The 23,927-nt window shown below is 43.9% G+C and overlaps 1 protein-coding gene across 1 annotated transcript in view; it reads left to right on the top strand.

Annotated features, from left to right (window-relative positions):
* The window catches only part of CPXM2 (carboxypeptidase X, M14 family member 2), a 171,949-nt gene that overhangs the window by 55,610 nt on the left and 92,412 nt on the right, over nt 1–23,927 (top strand). The window contains exons 3-4 of the mRNA XM_029080238.2: nt 8,616–8,725; nt 14,075–14,214. Of these exons, the coding sequence (XP_028936071.1) occupies nt 8,616–8,725; nt 14,075–14,214 (250 nt within the window). The remainder of the gene's footprint in view (nt 1–8,615; nt 8,726–14,074; nt 14,215–23,927) is intronic.

The raw sequence follows: 23,927 nt of genomic DNA, 5'->3' as shown, positions 1-23,927 counted from the left end.
ATAGTAAGCGCTTAACAAATACCAACATTATTACATTATTACCCCCATGCCGCTTCCGCACTATCCATCCTCCCCCTTCCTCCTTCCCCTCCTTTGAATCCCATATCATTTGCCTCTACCACCCCCTCCAGATACTTGTAGCCATCATTTACCGCCCTCCTAGTCCCACCTCCAACTTCTTCAACACCTTGACCCCTTTCTCACCCTCCTTCTCTCCTTCTCTCTACCCACTCTGATTCTCGGAGACTTCAACATCCACATGGATGTAGTCAGTGACTCCTCTGCCGCCCACCTGCTATCGCTCCTTGACTCTGCCAATCTCCTGCTCCACCACACCTCGCCCACTCACCAACTTGGTCACACCCTCGATCTCGTCATCTCCTACCGCTGCATTATCTCCTCCCTCACCAACTCTGAAATCCCTCTCTCAGACCATCACCTTTTCACATGCCTCCTCTCTCACACTCTCTCCCTCTGCAAATCTGCATTACTCCCCCACAGAGACCTCTGCTCTCTTGATCACATCCATCTCTCCAAAAGCATCTCTCCCCACCTTGCCTCCCTGTCCTCTCTTCCCACTCTCGATGATTAGGTTACCACTCTAACTCCACCCTCTCTACTCATCTCAACTCACTCACCCCCCTTTCCCTCTGCCGTTCTCGCTCCACTAACCCACAGCCCTGTGTCACTGCCTCTGCCCGCCTCCTACGCTCTTATGCTCAAGCTGCTGAGCGCTTCTGATGAAGGTCCAAGCACCAAGCCAACCGTATCCATTATAAATTTATCCTTTCCTGCCTTAACTGTACCCTCTTCTCCACCAGGCAAAACTACTTTTCTTCCCTCATTGTCGCCCATGCCCGTCACACCCACCAATTGTTCCGGACCTTTAATTCTCTTCTCAAGCCCCCTTTTCCTCCCCCTCCCATCCCTTACCCGCAACGATCTGGCCACTTACTTCATCACGAAAATTAACACAATCAGGTCTGAGCTCCCCAAAGTCACCCCTCCCCCTTCTGCCTCTCCCAACCCCCCAACCCTCTCCCCTACTTTCCTATCTTTCCCTGCAGTATCCTCAGAGGAGATGTCCTCCCTCCTTGCAAGTGCCACCCCCTCCACCTGTGCTTCGGACCCCATTCCCACTCACCTTATAAAAACAATCGCCCTTTCCCTCCTCCCCTCCTTAACTTCTATCTTTAACCACTCACTCTCCAATGGCTTCTTCCCCTCTGCCTTCAAACATGCCCATGTCTCCCCATCCTAAAAAAACCCTCTCTCGACCCCTCTTCCTCTTCCAGTTATTGCCCTATCTCCCTACTACCCTTCCTTTCCAAGCTCCTAGAACGAGTCATCTACACTCGCTGCCTAGAATTCCTTAACTCCAGTTCTCTCCTGGACCCCCTCCAATCTGGCTTCCATCCCTCCACTCTGCCGAGACTGCTCTCTCTAAGGTCACCCATGACCTCCTGCTTGCCAAATCCAATGGCTCCTACTCTATCCTAATCCTCCTTGACCTCTCAGCTGCCTTTGACACTGTAGACCATCCCTTTCTCCTCCACACCTTATCTCACCTTGGCTTCACGGACTCAGGTCCTCTCCTGGTTCTCCTGTTATCTTTCTGGCTGTTCATTCTTGGTTTCTCTTTGCGGGTTCCTCCTCCCCCACCCATCCTCTAACTATAGGAGTTCCTCAAGGGTCAGTTCTTGGCCCTCTTCTGTCCATCTACACTCACTCCCTTGGTGAACTCATTCGCTCTCACGGCTTCAACTATCATCTCTATGCAGATGACACACAAATCTACATCTCCGCCCCTGTCCTCTCCCCCTCCCTTCAGGCTCATATCTCCTCCTGCCTCCAGGACATCTCTACCTGGATGTCTGCGTGCCACCTAAAACTCAACATGTCCAAAATGGAACTCCTTATCTTCCCTCCCAAGCCCTGTCCTCTTCCTGACTTCCCTGTCACTGTGGATGGTACGATCATCCTTCCTGTCTCTCAAGCCCGCAACCTTGGTGTCATCCTTGACTCACCTCTCTGATTCACCCCCCACATCCAATCCGTCACCAAGACCTGCTGGTCTCACCTTTATAATATTGCCAAGATCCGCCTTGTCCTCTCCACCCAAACGGCTCTCTTACTGGTACAGGCTCTCATAATATCCCGGCTGGATTATTGTGTCAGCCTTCTGTCTTATCTCCCTTCCTCCTTTCTCTCCCTGCTCCAGTCTATTCTTCATTCCCCTGCCCGGTTCATCTTCCTGCAGACATGCTCTGGGTGTGTTACTTCCCTTCTTAAAAACCTCCAGTGGTTGCCTATCAACCTCCTCACGAAACAAAAACTTCTCAATCTAGGCTTCAAGGCTCTCCATTACCTTGCCCCCTCCTACCTCTCCTCCCTTCTCTCTTTCTACTGCCCACCCTGTAGGCTCCGCTTCTCTGCCGCCCACCTCCTCACCGTCCACCGTTCTCGCCCATCCCGCCATCGACCCCTGGGCCACCTCCTCCCACTGTCCTGGAATGCCCTCCCTCCTCTCCTCCACCAAACTAACTCTCTTCCCCTCTTCAAAGCCCTACTGAGAGCTCACCTCCTCGAAGAGGCCTTCCCAGACTGAGTTTCCCCTTTTCCTTCTGCTCCCTCTGCTGCCTCTCTGCCCCCTCCTTTACCTCCCCTCAGCTAAGCCCTCTTTCCCCCCTTTTCCCTCTGCTCCTCCCCCTCTCCCTTCCCCTCCCCTAAGCACTGTGCTCATCTGCTCATTTGTTTATATTTTTATTACCCTATTTATTTTGTTAATGAGATGTACATCCCCTTGATTCTATATATTGCTATTGTTTTTGTCTGTCTCCCCAATTAGACTGTAAGCCCGTCAATGGGCAGGGATTGTCTCTATCTGTTCCCGAATTGTACATACCAAGCACTTAGTACAGTGCTCTGCACATAGTAAGCACTGAATAAATACTATTGATTGAATGAATGAATGATCTCTCTTCAGAAACGTTCAGGGCATGTCACCCACCTCCTCAAACTCCAACCTTCACATCAAACACTTACTATTGGCTTTAAAGCTCTCCATCACCTTGCCTTCTCTTACCTTACCTCCCTTCTCTCCTTCTACATCCCAGCTCACACTTTTCCTGCTCCTGGTGCTAACCTTCTCACTGTGCTACGACCTTGCCTGACTAGCTACTGACCCCTGGCCCACGTCCTACCTCTGGCCTGAAATGTCCTCCCTCCCCAAATCTATCAAACAATTACTCTTCCCCCACTTCAAAGCCCTACTGAAGGCGCACCTCCTCTAAGAGACCTTCCCAGACTAAGCCCCGCTTTTTCTCAGCCTCCCTCCGTTCTGCATCACCACAACTCACTCCCTTTGCTCTTCCCCTCTCTCCCCGCCCCACAGCACATATGTATATATCTTTAATTATATTTATTAATATTGATGTCTGTTTACTTGTGTTATTATCTGTCTCCCCCTCTAGACTGTGAGCCTCTTTTGGGCGGGGATTTTCTCTTTATTGCTGTATTGTACTTTCCCGCACTTACTACAGTGCTCTGCACACAGTAGCACTCAATAAATATGATTGAATGAATGATTGAATAAATGAACATGCTTTCATTTGTGTAAGCCCCTCTCTGGCTGATGTAGTTAGCTCTCCTTGGCCCTACCGAAGGTACTCCCATGCGAGCAAACCCTCATTAGCCCCCATGCTCAGTCGGCCCCTCTCTGGCTGATGTAGTTAGCTCTCCTTGGCCCTACAGAAGGTACTCCCATGGGAGCAAACCCTCATTAGCCCCCATGCTCAGTCGGGTACCTTGGCTTATCAGCAGTTGAGCGGAAGTTGGCATTCCTTGTTTTCCAATGGTACTCATTTGTTGTGCTTAGTCCATCCTCCAGTGGTCCGTATGTCCACCTCATGACCCGATCCCCCACCTTGGAGCCTCTTGGCCGGGGGTAGGGGGCGGGGGAACAGGGGGCACTCTCAAAATACCAAGGCACTAGGGAAACATGGGATGCTAAGGTCAATCCCACACTCTCTTGGAGAGGGAATTTGGAGGTGTCCTGCAGTGGCAGTGACTTCAGGATGGCCCACGGCATCAAAGACTCTATGCATAGAGCTCTATGTTAAAGGCTGTGTGGGTTCACCTTTCTACCCCAGAGCCCAAGCCCGAGGAGGGCAAGGATAACACCTTCTTTAGGAAAAACTCACTTTTTAGTACTGCCTCCAAATCCTAAATTATGCATATCCTTATAGCTATTTCATCTGACTCCATATTGTGTGGTATCATTTATTCATTCATTCATATTTATTGAATGCTTACTAAGTGCAGAACACTGTACTAAGCACTTGGAATGTACAATTTGGCAACAGATAGAGACAATCCCTGCCCCACAATGGGCTCACAGTCTAAATAGGGGGAGACAGACAACAAAAAAAAACAAGTAGTCTGGCATCAATATCATCAAAATAAATAGAATCATAAATATATACACATCATTAACAAAATAAATAGAGTAATAAATAATATGTACAAATATGCACAAGTGCTGTGGGGAGGGGATGGGGGAAGAGCAGAGGGAGGGAGTAGGGGGAATGGGGAGGGGAGGAGGAGCAGAGGGAAAGGGAGGGCTCAGTCTGGGAAGGCCTTCTGGAGGAGGTGAGCTGAAGGAGGTGTATCAAGTCCAATGTTCATTGTCCTCATTCAAAGCGCTTAGTGAAAACACAGTTTCTGGCACAACTGAGTGTTTTTAGGTTTCCAGGGTCCTAAAGTCCAGTGAGTCCTTTCTGTGTTATGAAATCCCTATCCCCCTGGTATTACGTCCCAGTAGAGTCAGTTTAGGGATGGGGCGAGGTTCGTGACTCAGCTTTATCAAGGAATAAACCATGAGATTCAGTATCACAGTAAGAAAACATTTATTAGCCTACAGATAAAAATCAGTAATAAAGGATCCTTCTGTTAACCCCTCAACTCAGGGGCATTGAGAATTTCCTACCAGGGATGATCAGTCCCATTCCGTGTTCAGGAGCAGTCTCATTCGGTTTTCAGGACTGGCACAGGCATCCCCCAGGCAAGAGGTCTTCTGCCCGGGCTGTCTCCGCCCTCCTTTTGGAGAACAGTGAGTAGCCAAGTACGGGCCAAGATCAGCATAGGCATTCCTATTGGAAAGTCCCCTCTGCCCAGACTGTCTCGATTGTCCATTTTGGATAACAAGAGCAGCAGCAACAAGCATTTTCCCCCCAGCCTTTATATTGTGTTTGTTGCTTGACTGAGCTTCTTCCCCTAGTGGCCCAAATCTACTAATTACAGTCCCATTGTCTTCGAAGACACCTTGCCCAGACTTCTACTGGTGTGTCAACATTTAGGTCTTTGCTTGGAGTCAGTTAGTCTGGCTCACCTGGAAGCAATATTTCTAAGGGCATTAAATTTAACAGGGTGTTTAGTGAAGTGCAAATTGAACAGTTCACCTTGGCATTGATACCTCTGTATTGATCACTTCGTTGGATTTTGTTGGTATTAACAAAATGCCCTAATTTTATTAGGCATATCTGGTAATAGTGGCAGCAATTTGCTTTCGCTTTGGAGGAAAACTTTGGGTCTTCAGTCAGCCCATTCAAACTGGGGATATTCAGAAAGCCGTACAGGAAGGACTATCTAATTATAAATCCAACACCTGAGTGGGGCTACTGAAGAGGTTGTGGTTTATGGGGAATAGTTTCTTCTGGAGGAGGTATACCCAACACCTGTCTCTGTGAAGTTTCAGTCAATCAATTGTACTCAAGCGCTTACTGTGTCCAGAGTACTATACTAACCACCTGGGTGACTACAGTATAACAATATAAGCGACACATTCCTTGCCCACCACAAGCATACAGTCTAAAGGTGGAGACAGGCATTAATACAATTGAATAAATTTCAGATATGCACTAAGTGCTGTGGGGCTGTGATGGGGGATGAATAGTGGGAGCAAGTCAGAGTGACCCAGAAAGTAGTTAAAAGGAAAAGAGGGCTTAGTCAGGGAAGACCTGTTGAAGGAGATGTGCTTTCAAAAATGCTTTGAAGCTGGGGAGAGTAAGTGTCTGTCGGATATGAGGAAGGAGGGCATTCAAGACCAGAGGCAGGGCATAGGTGAGAGGTGGCGAGATAGATGAGATGGAGGTACATCTAGAAGGTTAGCATTAGAGGAGTGAAGTGTGTGGGCTGGGTTATAGTAAGAGAGTAATGAGGTGAGATAAGAGGGGGCAAGGTTGATGCAAGGATGAATAGGAAACTACTGGAGGTTCTTGGGTAAGGGGAAATATGGCCTGAACATTATTGTAGAAAAATCATCTGGGCAGCAGAGTGAAGTTTGGCCTGAGGTGGGGAGGGACAGGAGGCTGGGAGTTCAGCACAGAAGCTGATCCAGTAATCAAGGCAGGATAGGATAAGCGATTGGATTAATCTGGTAAGGTGAATTGCCCGATGTTCAAGTGGGATTCCAGCAAGGATGATGGATGCTAGATATTATGGCTGATGTCTGTTGGATAATTGAAAGGACAAGAGAATATCAAAAGGAAGTCAGCATGTGCTTTGTTGATTATAGTCAGGCCTCTGACTGCGTGGATCACGAGAAATTCTGGAGCACATTAAGGAAAATGAACATGCCTTACCATTTAATTGCATTAATTCGGAACCTGTATGTCAAACAGGAGGTTACAATAAGAAAAGAATATAGAGAAACAGTCTGGTTTCCCATTAGTAAGGGTGTAAAACAAGGATGCATCCTATCACCTTATCAGTTCATCCTTTGTACAGAAGACATAAGGGGAGAAGCCAGATTGGATGAAGATGAAGGGGGAGCAAAGATTGGAGAAAGGGAATATAAAACAACCTTCATTATGCTGATAATACTACCCTACTAGCAGGAAGTGAAGATTTGAAGGACTTATTATTAAAAGTTAAGGAACAGAGCAAAGACATGGGCTTACATTTGAATGTCAAGAAAACAAAGATGATGACAACTGGAAGTTTTAACACATTTGTAGTGGATGGAGAGAAGAGTGAAATAGATGAAAAATTTTTCTCTCTTGGGATCAATAATAAAAAATAAAGGAGCTAGTAGTCAAGAAATACACCGAAGATTAACATTAGGAAGACTTGCTATGAAGAGCCTTGAAAAAGTCATGAACTGTGCTGATGGAATAATTGCCACAAATTGACAAAATACAAATTGTCAATTCTATGGTGTTCCCAGTGACAGTGTATGGATAGCTGGATAGTGAAAACACGGGATAGAAAGATCATCGATTCTTTTGAAATGTGGTGTTGGAGAAGGCTTTTGTGAATACCACTGACTGCCCAAAAAACAAACAAATGGATTTTGGAGCAAATTAAGGCAAAGTGGTCAACTTAGATTAGCATATTTTGGATACATAATCAGGAGGACTAATTCTCTGGAGAAGACACTAATGCTAGGAAAAGTCCAGGCAGACCACAGCTAGATGATAGAGATCATAACAGCAATAACGGAAGAACCATTCCCAGCAAGGTTACGAATTATGACAGAAGTCAGGACGTGCTGGAGAAAATATATCCATAAGGTCGGAAACAACACGACAGCACTTGATAATAATAATAAATCCAAGTGCAAGGGTATTGCAGAAGGGATAGGGAGAAGCCAGTAGGACATATCAAGTCCCATACTTACATATCTGTTTCAAATTAGCTTTAAAAATTGAACAAGTATTTTAGAGTTTGAGAACTTAATCCACTGCTCCTCATATCTGTTTCAAATTAGTTTTAAAAATTAAACCAATATCTTAGTCTTTGAGAATTTAAATTCTCAAATTAAATTAAATTAAATCAAATTAAATTATCCTTTAGCACCAGCTTCCTCACTGTCTTACCTATCTCGCCACCGATCCCTTTCCCACATCTTCCTCCTAGTCTGGAACTTCTTCCCTCTCCATGTCTGCCGCACCACCACCCTTTCCACTTTCAAAGCATTATTAAGGTCACATCTTCTTCAAGAGGCCTTCCCCAATTAAGCCCTCATTTCCCTGGCTCAGTCTCCCTTCTGCAACGCCTACGCACTTGGATTTGTGAACTAATATCTGTCTCTCCCTCTAGACAGCTCGTTATGGGCATGAAATATCGGCTAATTCTCTTGTACTCTCCCAAGCGTTTAGTAGCGTAAGAAGCAGCATGGCTCAGTGGAAAGAGCACGGGCTTTGGAGTCAGAGGTCATGGGTTCGAATCCCAGCTCTGCCACTCGTCAGCTGTGTGACTTTGGGCAAGTCACTTAACTTCTCTGTGCCTCAGTTCCCTCATCTGTAAAATGGGGATTAAGACTGTGAGCCCCACGTGGGACAACCTGATTCCCCTGTGTCTACCCCAGAGCTTAGAACGGTGCTCGGCACATAGTAAGCGCTTAACAAATACCAACCTTATTATTATTAGTATTATTAGTACAGTGCTGTGCACATAGTGAGCTCTCAATAAATATTATTGATTATCCTGAATTAGTTCAGTTTTCAGAAGTTATCATTTTTATCCATTTTCCATCAATCATATTAATAGGTGAGGTTTTACTGTATCATGGTTTTCTACTGTTTACTTCTTCATTTTTATGACTTGTTTTACAGGTTGTCCTCCTCTTGGTTTGGAAACATTAAGAATTAGAGATTTCCAGATTCATTCTTCAACAGTAAAACGCTATGGCTTGGGAGCTCACAGAGGCAGGCTAAATATTCAGGTAATATCTCCAAATCTCCCAAATAATAAAAAAAAAGCTTCAAAAGAGTTTCAACTAGTCTCAGCAAGGTAAATGTGGCTAATCACTGTCTGTTTTCACATATTACTTAAATTATGTTTATGAAAGGAATTAAGTTTAAGAAAGAATTGATCAGATCTTTTTAAGTAATTCTGGAAATCAACTTGCTACTAATGAACACCACTGTAATAGGGCACTTACTTATTTTTCAGCAGTGTGTTTAAGTTTTTGTTAATAGACAAAGGAAAGATTTGTAGACATTGAAAAGAGCTATTATGTCCTAGTGTGAGAGAAATGGAATTTGGCCTACAAGAAGAAGATTGTGCTGATCAGATTCATGCTGCTAATTAAGTCAGTATGGTGAGGGAACCGGTTATGATGAGAGAGCCTATTGCAGAGCAGGGTTGGCAAGGCAGTGCAATCAGTGTTTTTTATTAAGTGTTTTTGTACCAGGTTTGATAGAGTTGACAGACATGAACTCTGCCCTCAAGGAGCTTACAGTCTAGTGGAATGAATACAACACCTGCATGTGTATATTTATATATTTGCATGTACACACTAGGTTATTACCTGGAAGGTTGCTTGAATATTACCAGCTTCATATAACATCAGAAGTACAGCCTTGGCCATCAGAAAGCTTTTTCAATTCTACATTTGGTTGTTGGTTTAACAAATACCAACATTATTATTATTATTACATGAATATATATCTCCAGAAAATGTGATGGAATAAAGATACTGGTTTATTCCCCCCTCACTGTGTCTTTGTTTAATGGAGGGTCATTGGTGAAACACTGAAAAAAATGATTGGTACCATGGTTAATTTTATACCAGGAACAAATTGCAAGGCTCTCTAATAATAATAATAATAATAATAATAATAATAATGAGTAATAATTCTGGTATTTAAGTGTTATATGCTGTGCACTGTAATAATAATTATTATGGTAGTTGTGAAGCACTTATTAGGTGCCAGGCACTGTACTAAGTGCTGGGGTGGATACAAGCCAATCGAGTTGGTTGCAGTCCAGGTCCCATGTGGTGTTCACAGTCTCAATCCCCATTTTACAGATGAGGTAACTGAGACACAGTTAACTGACTTGCCCAAGGTCGCAAACAGCCAAGTGGTGGAATTGGGATTAGAATCCATGTCCTCCTGACTCCCAAGCCTGTGCTGTATCCACTACACCATGCAGCTTCTCAAGCACTGTACTAAGTGCTGCAGTAGATGCAAGATAATGAGGTCCATCCCACGTGGGGCCCACAGTCTAAATTGGTGAGAGAACAGGTATTGAATCCCCATTTTGCAGATGAGATAACTGAGATACTGCAGGAATGTGGAGGAGCTAGGAATAGAACCCGTGTCCTCTGAATACCATGCCTATGCTCTTTCTACTAAGCAATGCTGCTTCACTCTTTAATTTGGTGATGACTTTGGTGATCTTTCCTTCACCACCTTTTCATAATTCTTTCAAGAAAACACCCTTAACTGCTCTTCTAGAGTTAGCATAATATTTAACAAATAAATTTTTCTTCCTTCCATCCCCTTTAAAAACTGCCTGCCTTCCTGTTTTCTGGTGGCATGTAGTATTAACTTCTCTGGACAGAACTGAAATTGGTTGAACAGATCAAGCAATTTCAGAAGAATAAGTATCCCATAGTGTATCAATGATTACCTCTGGCTCTCCCCTCCCCTTGATATCCTTCTCATTCATTCATTCATTCATTCATTCAATCATATTTATTGAGCACTTACTGTGTGCAGAGCACTATACTAAGTTCTTGGAAAGTACAATTCAGCAATAAAGAGAGACAATCCCTGCCTACAACGGGCTTACAGTCTTGGGGTTTGGGGGAGGCAGACATCAAAACAAGTAAACAGTGTCAATATAAATAAGTGGAATTATAGATATACACATAAGTGCTGTGGGTCTGGGAGAGAAGGGGAAGAGCAAAGAGAGCGAGTCGAGATGATGTGGAAGGGAGGGGGAGCTGAGGAAAAGCGGGGCTTAGCCTGGGAAAGCCTATGGAAGAGGTGTTCCTTCAGTAGGGCTTTGAAGGGGGGAAGAGTGATTGGCAGATTTGAGGAGAGGGGACATTGCAATCCAGAGGTAGGATGTGCCTACCCCAGCGCTTAGAACAGTGCTCTGCACATAGTAAGCACTTAACAAATACCAACATTATTTTTATTATTATTATTTTGTGGGCCAGGGCACACAGCGAGACAGGCAAGAATGAGGCACAGTGAGAAGTTAAACATCAGAGGAGTGGAGTATGCAGACTGGGATGTCGAAGGACAGAAGGTAGATGAGGTAGGAAGGGGCAAGGTGATGGCGAGCTTTGAAGCCGGTAGTGAGGAAATTTTGTTTGATATGGAGGTTGATAGGCAATCACTGGAGATTTTTGAGGATGGGGATGGCATGCCCTGAACGTTTCTGTAGAAAGATAATCCAGGTAGCTGAGCGAAGTATGTACTGAAGTGGAGAGAGGCTGGAGGTTGGGAGGTCAGAAAGGAGGTTGATTTAGTAATCTAGTTGGGACAGGATGAGTGAGGAAAGGCTGATCTTGGTGATGTTGTGAAGGTGAGACTGGCAGGATTTGGTGACGGATTGGATATGTGGTGTGAATGAGAGAGTTTGGGTAGTGTTTCCAGGAGAAGGGAGTGACCAACAGTATTGAAGATACTTCTGAGGTCAAGGAAGATTAGGATGGAGTAGAGGCTCTTGAAATTTGCAAGAAGGAGATCATTGGTGACCTTTGAGAGGGCACTTTGGGTGGAGTGAAAGGGGTAGAAGCCAGATGGGAAACTTTGCATGGTTGTATATACGCAAGTGTGAAATGAATCAATAAGTTGTATTTATTGATTATTTATTTATGCTTATTGTGTGCAGAGCACTGTACTAAGTGTTTGGGAGAGTACACTATAACAGAATTTGTAGTCATGTTTCCTTCCCTCAATGAGTATACAGTCTAGATGGGGAGACAAGACATTGATACAAATAATGAATTACAGATACATACATAAGTGGCAGTGGGAGGAGTGAATAGAGTGCAAATGCAAGTCCAAGGGTGACAGAGGGAGTGGAAGAAGAGGAAGTGAGGGTGTAGTCGTGGAAGCCCTCTGGGAGGAGATATGCTTTTAAAAAGGTTTTGAAGGTGGGGAGAATGATTGTCGAATATAAAGGGGGGAGGGAGTTCCAGGCCAGAGGCAGGAGGTTGGCACATCTCACTGATGTCCCTGCATTCTGTCTCTCCCCCTGTAAATTTATTCCTTATGCTGCTGCCCAGATCATTTTTCTGAAAAACTGTTCAGTACACCTTTCTCCATTTCTAAAGAACTTGCAATGGCTGTCCATCTACCTCCACGTCCAACAGAAACACCCAATCAGCTGTCTCTCTCATGCCTAACCTTATTGATCTCCTACTACAATCCAACCTTCACCCTTTACTTCTCTGAAAAGAATTGTTTCTCTCTACCTCAATCACAACCCTTGTCTATGTTCTCCCTTGGGCCTGGAAATCCCTCACCCTTCATATCTGACAGCCCACTACTCTCCCTACCTTTAAAATCTGCTAATAAATCACATCTCCAGAAGGCTTTCACAGACTAAACCTTTAGTTTCCCTTATGTGCCCTTCCCTCTGTGTCAGTAACGAATTTGACCGAGTACCCCTTAAGTGCTTTGATACTCACTCCTGCCTTACAGTATTTACACCCCACAGTATTATACCCTATTATTTCACCTATCCCTAATCCACTTTAATGTCTGTCTCCTCATGTAGACTGTACCCTTGTTGGTAGGGACTGCATCCACCGACTCTGTTGTACTGTACTTTTCCAAATGCTTAGTACATTGGAAAATGTCTCCTGTATCTCCTGTCCTCCTGTTTCTCCCCACTCCAGTCTTTACTTCACTCTGGATCATCTTTCTACGAAAACATTTAGGGCATGTCATTCCCCACCTCAAAAATATCCACCTCCTTATCAAACAAACACTCCTCACCATTGGCTTTAACCTACTCTATCACCTTGCCCCCTCCTACCTCACCTTGCTTCTCTTCTCCTACAACCCAGCATGCATACTTTGCCCCTCTAATGCTAACCTTCTCACTGTGGCCCGATCTTGCCTGTCTCACCACTGACCCCTGGGCCACGTCCTGCCTCTGGCATGGAACAGCCTCCCTGCTCAAATCCGACGGACAATTGCTCTCTCTCCCCCTTCAAAGCCTTATTGAAGGCCCTTCCCAGACTAAGCCCAACTTTTCCTTATCTTCCATTTCCTTGTGCATCACCTTGACTTGCTCCCTTTGCTCCTCCTGCCACCTTCCCCGACCCCAGCTCCACAGCACTTAGGTATATATCTGTAATTTTATTTATTTGTACTGATGGCTCTCTCCTGTGATTTTTCTCTCCTGGCATCAGTAATCGATAATCAATAATAAAGGATCTAGTAGTCAAAGAAATATGCCAGAGATTAATGTTAGGAAGGCTTGCTTTGAAGAGCCTGGAAAAAGTCATTAAACGTGCTGATGTAGCAATCGCCACAAAAGTACAGATTATCTATTCTGTGGTGTTTCCAGTTACAATGTGTGGATCCGAAAGCTGGACAGTGAAAAAACAGGCTAGAAAGAGTATCAATTCTTTTGAAATGTGGTGTCGGAGAAGGCTTCTGTGAACCACGGACTGCTCGAAAAACAACAAATGGATTTTGGAGCAAATGAAGGCAAAGTGGTCTTTGGGAGGCCAAATGACTCGATTTAGATTATCTTATTTTGGACTCATAATCAGGAGGACTAATTCTCTGGAGAAGACACTAATGCTAGGAAAATTCCAGGGAAAAATGTGAAAGAAGCAGACCTGTAGCTAGATGGATAGAGACCGTAACAACGATAATTGAAGAACTGGTAGCAAGATTACGGATTATGGCAGAAGACAGGATTTTCTGGAAGCAGTATATCCTGGAGAAAATATATACATAGTGTCACTCTGAATCGGAAACAACTCGACGGCACTTGATAATATAATAATTGATGTCTGTCTCCCACCTCTAGACTGTGAGCTCGTTGTGGGCAGGGAATATCACTGTTTATTGTTGTATTGTACTTTCCCAAGCACTTAGTACAGTGCTCTGCACACAGTAAGTGCTTAATAAGTACAGTTGAATGAGTGAATGCAGTGCTGCACACATAGAGCTCAATAAATACCATTGATTAAATGATTGATTGAGGACTTCATTTTTTTTTTATTCCTATATGCATCTATTTAAAAGTTTTACTATTTGGTTTAGTTTTTGTAAATACAGATTTATGGAACGTTAAACTGTTCTTTTAGGCAGGTATAAATGAAAATGATTTTTATGATGGAGCCTGGTGTGCGGGAAGAAATGATCCTCATCAGTGGATTGAAGTAGATGCTCGACGGCTGACCAAGTTCACTGGCGTGATCACTCAGGGAAGAAACTCTTTGTGGTTGTAAGTACCAAAAGTAGTTTGATCTTTCTAAAGACCATATATTAGATGCCATTTCTAGCATGGTTCAAATTAGAAGTAAGATATGCCTTGTAGAGTATAGGTACAGAGATTAAATAGGGAATCAACCTAGCCTAATGGAAAGAGTACAGGCCTGCAAGTCAGAGAATTTGGGTTCTAATCTGGACCACCAGTTGTGCTGTGTGATCTTGGGTAAGTCACTTAACTTCTCTGTGCCTCAGTTACCTCATCTGTAAAATGGGGATTGACTGAACCCTGTGTGGGACAGGGACTGTGTCCAATCCAGTGACACTGTATCTCCTCCAGTGCTTAATACTGTGCCTGGCACATAGCTCATAGAATATTAGCCAGCTAAGACAGGACCAGAAATAGAACCCAGGTCTCCTGATTTCCAGAGCAGTGCTATTTTCACTGGACCAACAGCAATGCTATACTCTGTGGAACAGAAACAATGTAAATAGTTTCTCAGTGTCCAGTTTAAAATGCCAAGAACTCAAGACATTATTGCCTTTTCTTTAAAATTTCATAGCAGATAGCTTCATTTATTAAGTTATCTAAACACACATGCCATTTTGCCCATTTAGCTTTCCTGACCAATGTCCAACATTTCACAAATAACCTTTTGAGAATCATGATAGAATATCATTATAATTCACACTGAGATTCGATTCTTATCCTGCAAGACCACCATCTAGGGATAAGATGAGGTCAAATAAGTATAATTTTTTCTAGGCCTACCAGCCATTGTCCTGCCAATACTTCAAACTTAACATGACAGTCAGTCATATTTAATGAGCAGTTAATATGGGCAAAGCACTGTACTAAGCACTTGGTAGAGTGCAGTCTAACAATATAACAGACACAGTCCCTGCCCACTATAAGCTTACAGTCTAGAAGTGGAGACAGACATGAATATAAATAAATGAATTACAGATATATACATAAGTGTTGGGCTGAGGGGGAGTTGAATAAAGGGAGCAAGTCAGGGCAACCCAGAAGGGAGTTGAAGAAAAGGAAAACAGGGCTTAGGGAAGGCCTCTTGCAGGAGATGTCCCTTCAGTAAGGCTTTGAAGAGGGGAAGAGTGTGTCAGATATGAGGAGGGAGGGCGTTCCAGGCCAGAGGTAGAATGTGTATGAGAGATGAGTGGCAAGGTAGGCAAGATTGAGGTACAGTGAGAAGGTTAGCATTAGAGGAGAGAAGTGTGTGGGATGAGTTGTAGTAGGAGAGTAGTGAGGTGAGGTAGGAGGAGCAAGGTGATGAGTGCTTTAAAGCCAATAGTGAGGAGTTTGTGGAGGTGGATGGCCAACCACTGGAGGTTCTTGGGGAAAGGGGAAACATAGCCTGAACTTTACTACAGAAAAATGATCTGGGCAGCAGAGTGAAGTATTGACTAAAGTGGGGAGAGACAGGAGGCTGGGAGTTCAGCACAGAGGCTTATATAGTAATCAAGGTAGGATAAGATAAGTGATTGGATTAACTGGGTAGCAGTGTGGATGGAGAGGAAAGGGCAGGTTTTAGCGATGTTGTGAAGGTTGAACCAACAAGATTTTAGTGATGGATTCAATATGTGGATTCAATGAGAGAGAGGAGTCAAGGATGACATCAAGGTTATGGGCATGTGAGACAGGAAGGATGGTGGTGCCATCTATAATGATAGGAAAGTAAGGGGGAGAGCAAGGTTTGAGTGGAAAGATAAAATCTCTAGCACCTGATCTCTTGCCCTCTCTGAAATCTTGCATTTTCTCCTGCCTTCAAGACATCTCCACTTGGATGTCCACTCGTCACCTCAAACTTAATATGTCTAAAACTGAACTTTGTATCTTCTCACTCAAACCCTGTCCTTCCCCTTACATTCCTATCACTAGATGACATTACTATCCTTCCTGTTTCACTAGCTCATACCCTTGGCGTTATCCTTGACTCCTTTCTCTCATTCAACCCACGTGTTTAATCCATCACTAAATCCTGTCAATTCCACCCTCAGAACATCACTAAAATCTTCCCTTTCCTCTCTGTCCAAACTGCTACCACATTAATCCATTCACCTATCCTACCCTGCCTTGATTACTGAATAAGCCTCCTTGATGACCTTCCTGCCTCTTGTTTCTCCCCACTCCAGTCCAAACTTCACTCTGCTGCCCGGATCATGTTTCTACAGGAATGTTCAGGCCCCTTTTCCCCTGGCCTCAAGAAACTCTAGTGGTTGCCCATCCACCTTTGCATCAAACAGAACCATTGGCTTTAAAGCACCTTACCACCTCACACCTCACCTCACTGTAGCCCAGTCCACACATTCATGCAAACCTTCATGATAACCTCTCATGCTAATGTTCTCACTGTACCTCAATTTTATCAATCTCATTGCTAACCTCTTGCCCATAACTTACCTCTGTCCTGAAACGTCTTCCCTCCTTATATCCATTAGACATTTACTCTCCCCTTCAAAGTCTTATTGAAAACACATCTACAAGAGGCCTTCCCTGTCTAAGCCCTTTTCTCTCTCCCTCTCCCTTCTGAGGCACCCTGACTTGCTTCCTTTATTCATTCCCCCTCCAAACCCTGCAGCCCCACAACACTTAAATACATATCTGTAATTTGTCTGTATTAATGACTATCTCCCCCTCTAGACTGTAAACTCGTTGTGGACAGGGAATGTGTCTGCTTTTTTGTTGTTTTGTACTCTTCCAAGCGCTTAGTACCACCAAGTGCTCAATAAATATGATTGAATGAATGCATAAGGATATATTTTAGATATGTTTATTTTAAACATATATATATGTTTTAGATATATTTATTCATTCAATTGTATTAAATGCTTACAGTTTGCAGAGCACTGTACTAGGTGCTTGGAAAGTACAATTCATCAACAAGTAGAGACAATCCCTACTGAACAATGGGCTCACAGTCTAGAAGGGGCGAGACAGACAACAAAACAAAACAAGTAGACAGACATCAATAGCATCAATATAAATAAATAGGATTATAGATATATACACATCATTAATAAAATTAATAAATAATAAATATGTACATATATACACAAGTGCTGTGGGGCGGCGGGAGGTAGAGCAGAAGGTGGGAGTAGGGGCGATGGGGAGAGGAAGAGAAGCAGAGAGAAAGGGAGGGCTCATTCTAGGAAGGCCTCCTGGAGGAGGTGAGCTCTCAGTAGGGCTTTGAAGAAGGGAAGAGAGTTAGTTTGGCAGTTGTGAGGAAGGAGAGCATTCCAGGTCAGTGGGTAGGACGTGGGCCAGGGGTTGACGGCGGGACAGGTGGAAATGAGGCACAGTGAGGAGGTTAGTGGCAGAGGAATGGAGTGTGCAGGCTGGGCTGTACGAGGAGAGAAGGGAGGTGAGGTAGGAAGGGGCAAGGTGATGGAGAGCTTTGAAGCCAATAGTGAGGAGTTTTTGCTTTATGTGAAAAATAAAATAAATAAATAAATGGTGGTATTTGTTAAGTGCTTACTATGTGCAAAGCACTGTACTAAGTGCTGGGGGATACAGGGTGATCAGGTTGTCCCACTTGGGGCTCACAGTTTTAATCCCCATTTTACAGATGAGGTAACTGAGGCACAGAGAAGTTAAGTGACTTGCCCACAGTCACACAGCTGACAAATGGCAGAGCCGGGATTCAAACCCATGACCTGTGACTCCCAAGCCCATGCTCTTTCCACTGAGCCACCCTGCTTCTCTGTGAAGCAATGTGAAGCTTCACTGTGAATTTTGATAGGCAACCACTGGAGATTTTTGAGGAGGGGACTGACATGCCCAGTGCATTTCTGCAGAAAGATAATCTGGGCAGCAGAGTGAAGTACAGACTGAAGTGGGGAGATACAGGAGGATAGGAGATCAGAAAAGAGTAGCATCAGCATGCAGTAGTCCAATTGGGATATTATGAGAGATTGTACCAGCAAGATAGCAGCTTGGGTGGAGAGGAAGGGGCAGATCTTGGTGATGTTGTTAAGGTGAGACCGCAGGTTTTGGTGATGGATTGGATGTGTGGGGTGAATGAGAGAGCAGAGTCAAGGATGACACCGAGGTTGTGCACTTGTGAGAGGGAAGGATGGTAGTGCTGTCCACAGTGATGGAAAAATCAGGGAGAGGACAGGGTTTGGGAGGGAAGATAAGGAGCCTAGTCTTGAACAGGTGAGTTTTAGGTGGCAGGAGGACATCCAGGTGGAGAGGGAGGGAGAGAGAACAGGGGAGGAGATGTAGAATTGGTTGTCATCTGCGAAGAGATGATAGTTGAAGCCATGGGAGCGAATGAGTTCACCAAGGGAGTGAGTATAGATGGAGAAGAGAAGGGGACCAAGAACTGACCCTTGAGGAACCCCTACAGTTAGTGGATAGAAGAGGGACAGGGAGGAGGAGCCCACGAAGGAGACCAAAAATGAACGGCCAGAGAGATAAGAGGAGAACCAGGAGAGGACGGAGTCCGTGAGGCCAAGGTGAGATAAAGTGTGGAGGAGAAGGGGATGGTCGACAATGACAAAGGCAGCTGTGCGGTTGAGGAGGATTAGGATAGAGTAGGAGCCATTGGATTTGGCAAGAAGCAGGTCATTGGTGACCTTTGAGAGGGCAGTTTCAGTGGAGTTGAGGGGTCGGAAGCCAGATTGGAGGGGATCCAGGAGAGAGTTGGAGTTGAGGAATTTGAAGCAACAAGTATAGATGACTTGCTCTAGGAGTTTGGAAAGAAAGGGTAGGAGGGAGATAGGGCGATAACTGATAGGGGACAGTGGTGTCAAGAGAGGGTTTTTTTAGGATGGGGGAGATGTGGGCATGTTTGAAGACAGATGGGAAGAAGCCATTGGAGAGTGAGAGGTTGAAGATGGTAGTTAAGGTGGGTAGGACAGAAGGGGTGAGAGTTTTTATAGGATTAGTGAAAATGGGGTCAGAAGCACTGGTGGAGCGGGTGGCACTTGAAAGGAGGGAGGATATCTCCTCTCAAGATACTGCTGGGAAGGATGGGAAAGTAGAAGAGAGGGTTGAAGGTGGCGACGGATGGAGCAGGGGAAGGGTTAGGGTTAGGGGGATGGAGCAGGGGAAGGGGTGACTTTGGGGAGCTCTGACCTGATGGTGTTAATTTTCTTAATAAAGTAGGCCAGATCGTCAAGGGTGAGGGATGGAGGACGGGGAGGAATAGGGGGCTTGAGAAGGGAGTTGAATGTCCGGAACAGCTGGTGTGGTGAATGGGATGTGTCAATAAGGTAAGAAAGATAGTTTTGCCTGACAGAAGAGAGGGCAGAGTTAAGGCAGGAAAGGAAAAATTTAAAGTGAACAAGATTGGCTTGGTGTTTAGCCTTTTGCCAGTAGAGTCAGGAGCTCGAACATAAGAATGAAGGAGGCGGATAGTTGCAGTGATCCAGGCCTGTGGGTTAGTGGAATGAGAGTGAAGAAGGGAAAGGGGAGCAAGCGAGTTGAGTTGAGAAGAGAGGGTGGAGTTGAGAGTAGTAATCTGGTCATCAAGAGTGGGTAGAGAGGATAGGGAGGCAAGGTGCGGTGTGATGCATTGAGACAGATGGATGGGGTCGAGAGAGCAGAGGTCTCTATGGGGGACAAGTACAGACTTACAGCGGGGAGGACTGTGAGAGAGGAGGCAGGTGAGAAGGTTATGGTCAGAGAGAGGGAATTCAGAGTTGGTGAGGGAGATGATGAGATCGAGGGTGTGAACAAGTTGGTGAGTGGGGGAGGTGGGGTGGAGCAGGAGGTTGGCAGAGTTAAGAAGTGATAGGAGGTGGGCGGCAGAGGAGTAATCTCTCCGTTCTCCAGTCCATAAGTCACTCTGCTTCCCATGTTATTTTTCTAAAAAACAGTTCAGTCAACATATCCGACCCAAGAATCTCCAGTGGTTGCCCATCCACCTCTGCATCAAACAAATTTCCTTTCCATGAGTTTTAAGGCACTCTATCAACTCTCCCCCTCTAATCCTGCCTTGTTGATTTCTTACTGCAACCCAGCCCTCAGATTCACTCCCCAGTACCCACCTACTCTCTGTACCTCCACTCCGTCTATATTACCCCTCACCCATGTCCTACCTCTGGCCTGGAACTCCCTCTTCCTTCAAATCTGACAGACTTCCACTTTCCCCACTTTCAAAGCCCCCTTAAAATTACATCTCCTCCAAGAGATGTTTCCTGACTGAGCCCTCATTTTTCCTGCCTGCCTTTCCCTCTGCATTGTCTATGCATTCTGATCTATAACCTTTAAGCCCTTGGTAGTCACCTCATTCTCCACACTCTGCCATTTCCCCTATCTGCAATTCATTTCAGTGTCTGTCTCCCTTTCTAGATTTTAAGCTTTTCATGGGTAGAGAATGTGTCTACCAACTCTTTTATATTGTACTTTCCCAAATGCTTAATACAGTGTTTTTGCAATTGACTGATTGATTTGAATAGAAAATAACATGCTCAAATACAATGAATTGTGAAGTATTTTATGGTAGTTAAATCTATGTTTAGTAATGAACATAATGAATTTCACTCTTTTGGTTAGCATTTCAGTATCATCCTTAAATACATGCATCTTGCTATTGGGTTTGAATGTATATTGTCCTTGTTGTTGGATTTGAATGCCAGTTTTTATAACACCTGCATATTATTGCTAATACTGTTAAGATTTTGATTCTGAGGCCAGAGATATTGTTTAGAAGAGCTGGGAACCTAGAAAGAAGGGGAAGAATCAGGAAAGATAGACCTAGAGTGGCACCTCAATTGATTGCTTGTAACGAACTTATCCTTAGGAAATTTAGGTGAACCTGTCAGGTGCTTAGCAGAAAGAGCAGGGGCCTGGGAGTCAAAGGACCTGCCTTCTAATTCCTGGTCCACCCCTTGCCTGCTATGCTAAGTATAAGTAGAGACAAGTGATCGGAGACAGAAAGTCTTTCTGCCTCTACTTCAGTTTAATCACTCACTCTTTCTTTTCCTTCTGCTTCAATTTATATTATGTGTGTGCTTGAGAGATTAATAAAGAATGGACTCTTTTACAGGATGCATTCTCCCTAAGGAAAGGAGAAGGAAGGTGCTGGGAAAATAGGGTAGATTCATTCAAGTTCTAATGCCCAAACTTGTAGAGCAGACTTTATCTTGAAGTAGACTCCTTAAAAACATTATCTCAGAGCAATAGTGTCCCCACTACATGTTGAATGAATGAAGGGACTTTGCTTTTTTCTGATCTTGGTTATTCTAAGAGTTAGGGGCTCAGCTGGAAGGGTGAGGGGGAGCGAGGGGCACTGTGGAGAGCAAAGTCCCCAGACCCCCAAGGGAATGGTGGAAGAAGACACCTAGGAGGACCTAAGAAGATCCTCCTCTAGACTATAAACACTTCAATCTTACTTACTGAGTGCTTACTGTTTGCACAGCACTGTACTAAGCACTTAGGAGAGTACGGTACAACAGAGTTGGTAGATGTGTTCTCTGCCCATAACAAGCTTAGAGTCTAGAAGGGAAGACAGATATTAATATAAGTAAATTAAATTGTGGATATGTGCTGTGGAATCAAGGGAACAGTGAATAGAGAGTGCAAATCCAAGTGCAAGGGTAACATTGGAGTGGAGAAGAGGAAATGAGGGCTTAGTTGAGGAGGGCCTATTGGAGGAGATGTGCATTTATTAAGGCTTTGAAGATGGGGAAAGTGATCATCTGTCAGATTTGAAGAGAGAGGGCATTCCAGGCCAGACGCAGGAGGTAGGCAGGGGGTCGATGGTGAGATAGATGAGATCAAGGTACAGTGAGTAGACTGGCAATAGAAGTGTGTGGGGTGGGTTGTAGTAGGAAACCAGAGGAGAAAGTTAGGAGCGATCAAAGTGATTGAAGACTATGAAGCCATTGGTAAGGAGTTTCCATTTATGCGGAGGTGGACAGACAGCCACTGGAGTTTCTTGAGGAGTGGTGGATCATGGACTGAACAGTTTTATAGAAAAATGCTCTGGGGGATAGAGGGAAGTATGGACTGGAGTGGGGAGAGACAGGAGAAAGGGAGGTCAGCCAGGAGGCTGATGCAGTAATCAAAGTGGGATAAGATAAGTACTTGAATTAATGCGATAGCAGTTTGGATGGAGAGGAAAGGGTGGATTTTAGGGCTGTGAAGGTTGAAATGACAGGATTTGGTAGCAGAATGAATATGTGCATTGAATGAGAGAGTTGAGTTGAAGATAACACCAAAGTAATGTGCTTGTGAGTTGGATAATGGTGGTGCTGTTTACAGTGATGAGACAGTGATGGAGTACAAGTTCAGGTGCAAATCTGGTGTTCCCTGTAGCTAAATTCAAGAGATAATGATTATATATGAGCCATAGTTATTCAAAGCTAGGCTGAGTAGTTCATTCACATCTATAATCTGAAATATATTATTGGGATAGAATCTGAATTGGGAGGGCTGGGGAATATCCCATAGTAAAGTGTGATATTTCTTACAGTCAGGCCCACAAATTGGCATTTTTGGTTATAATTGTTAATTTGGCTTTTGCAACAATTTATGGCCAAGGAAATTTTAACCAAGATGTTAGATTTGTATTTAGGGTTGTTTTGCTACAAAAGATGTTACAGACTTTCCAGTGTAAAAGAATTCCAGTGTAAACACTGATTATAGCATAATACATTGCGTCTCTCTTATCTCTTCCAATATTAGAACATATATTTATACACCTTTTACATTTGACCTTTTTGGCATCAGCTTCTACCAGTTAAATTCATCTCTTTAAATCAGAGTCCACTTGAGTCTTAACTTTATTTTCTTGAACAAAATGTATTAAGGCTTCTGTGCATAGCAAATGTCTTAATTTCTTCCTCAAAAATATCACGCAAAATGCCTGTTATAGAAAGGCATAAATTTTACTGGAATGCTTCACTTCACACTGTACTGGGAGAGGCCAGGGTTAAGACTAGAGAGAGTAGGCAGCAGTGGGAGAGGACGGAATCAGGCATCATTCTGAGGGGAAGTGGTTTCTGCATGCTTATAGGGAAATCATCATTTACTAGCAGAGAGATTGAAACTGAGAATAGCATTTAATATATTGCTACCAATTTCAAATTTGATTCATGTTCAGAAGTTTGATTTAACTGTAATAAACATCCCCAGTCATTTTAAAAAAGAATGAACCCAGTTCTCTAGGAGCTTAAATAATTTTCTCAAATCATGCTACAGTCAAAGCTAAAATGAAATTAATCTCAAGCTTCACATGGTGAATTCCGGAATAATACTGACTCCACTGAAACAGCTTTGTTTTTTTCTTCGAGAATATTTTTATAAAATAAGAGACTTCTACTAGCCAGCCTCCTCAAGAAGTGCATGTGTGGAGGTTTTGAGCATTTAATCATTTAGAATAACTAGGAGGAAAGAAACTCCAAGTCAGATGAGTCAGGTGTTTTCATGATAACTCTAACCCTAAAATTAAAGATTGAGGGAAAAAAACCCTCAAGGAAAGCATTTACAGACTCCAGTGGCCACCCATTGTGTTCATTTTAGATATGAAGGAACTGACAAAATAATGTTGCAGATACGATGCTTTACAAGGGATAATCAGTTATTTCCAAAGTGATTTGAAATTACTTTCTGAATGTCTTTCTCTTTTGGAGAATGCAAATTTGTAATTTCCTAAAGTACCTGAAAAAAATTTCCAGGAAATCTTTTTGCAACTTTGAGGCATTTATTTGAACTTTTCATTAGAAATGGGGCTATTCCTTTAAATGCTAATAAGATAT

Source organism: Ornithorhynchus anatinus, chromosome 16 (assembly GCF_004115215.2).
Source record: "Ornithorhynchus anatinus isolate Pmale09 chromosome 16, mOrnAna1.pri.v4, whole genome shotgun sequence".
Taxonomy (NCBI): Eukaryota; Metazoa; Chordata; class Mammalia; order Monotremata; family Ornithorhynchidae; genus Ornithorhynchus; species Ornithorhynchus anatinus.
The sequence above is the reverse complement of the archived record's forward strand: the minus strand, read 5'-3'. Positions and strand labels throughout refer to the sequence as shown.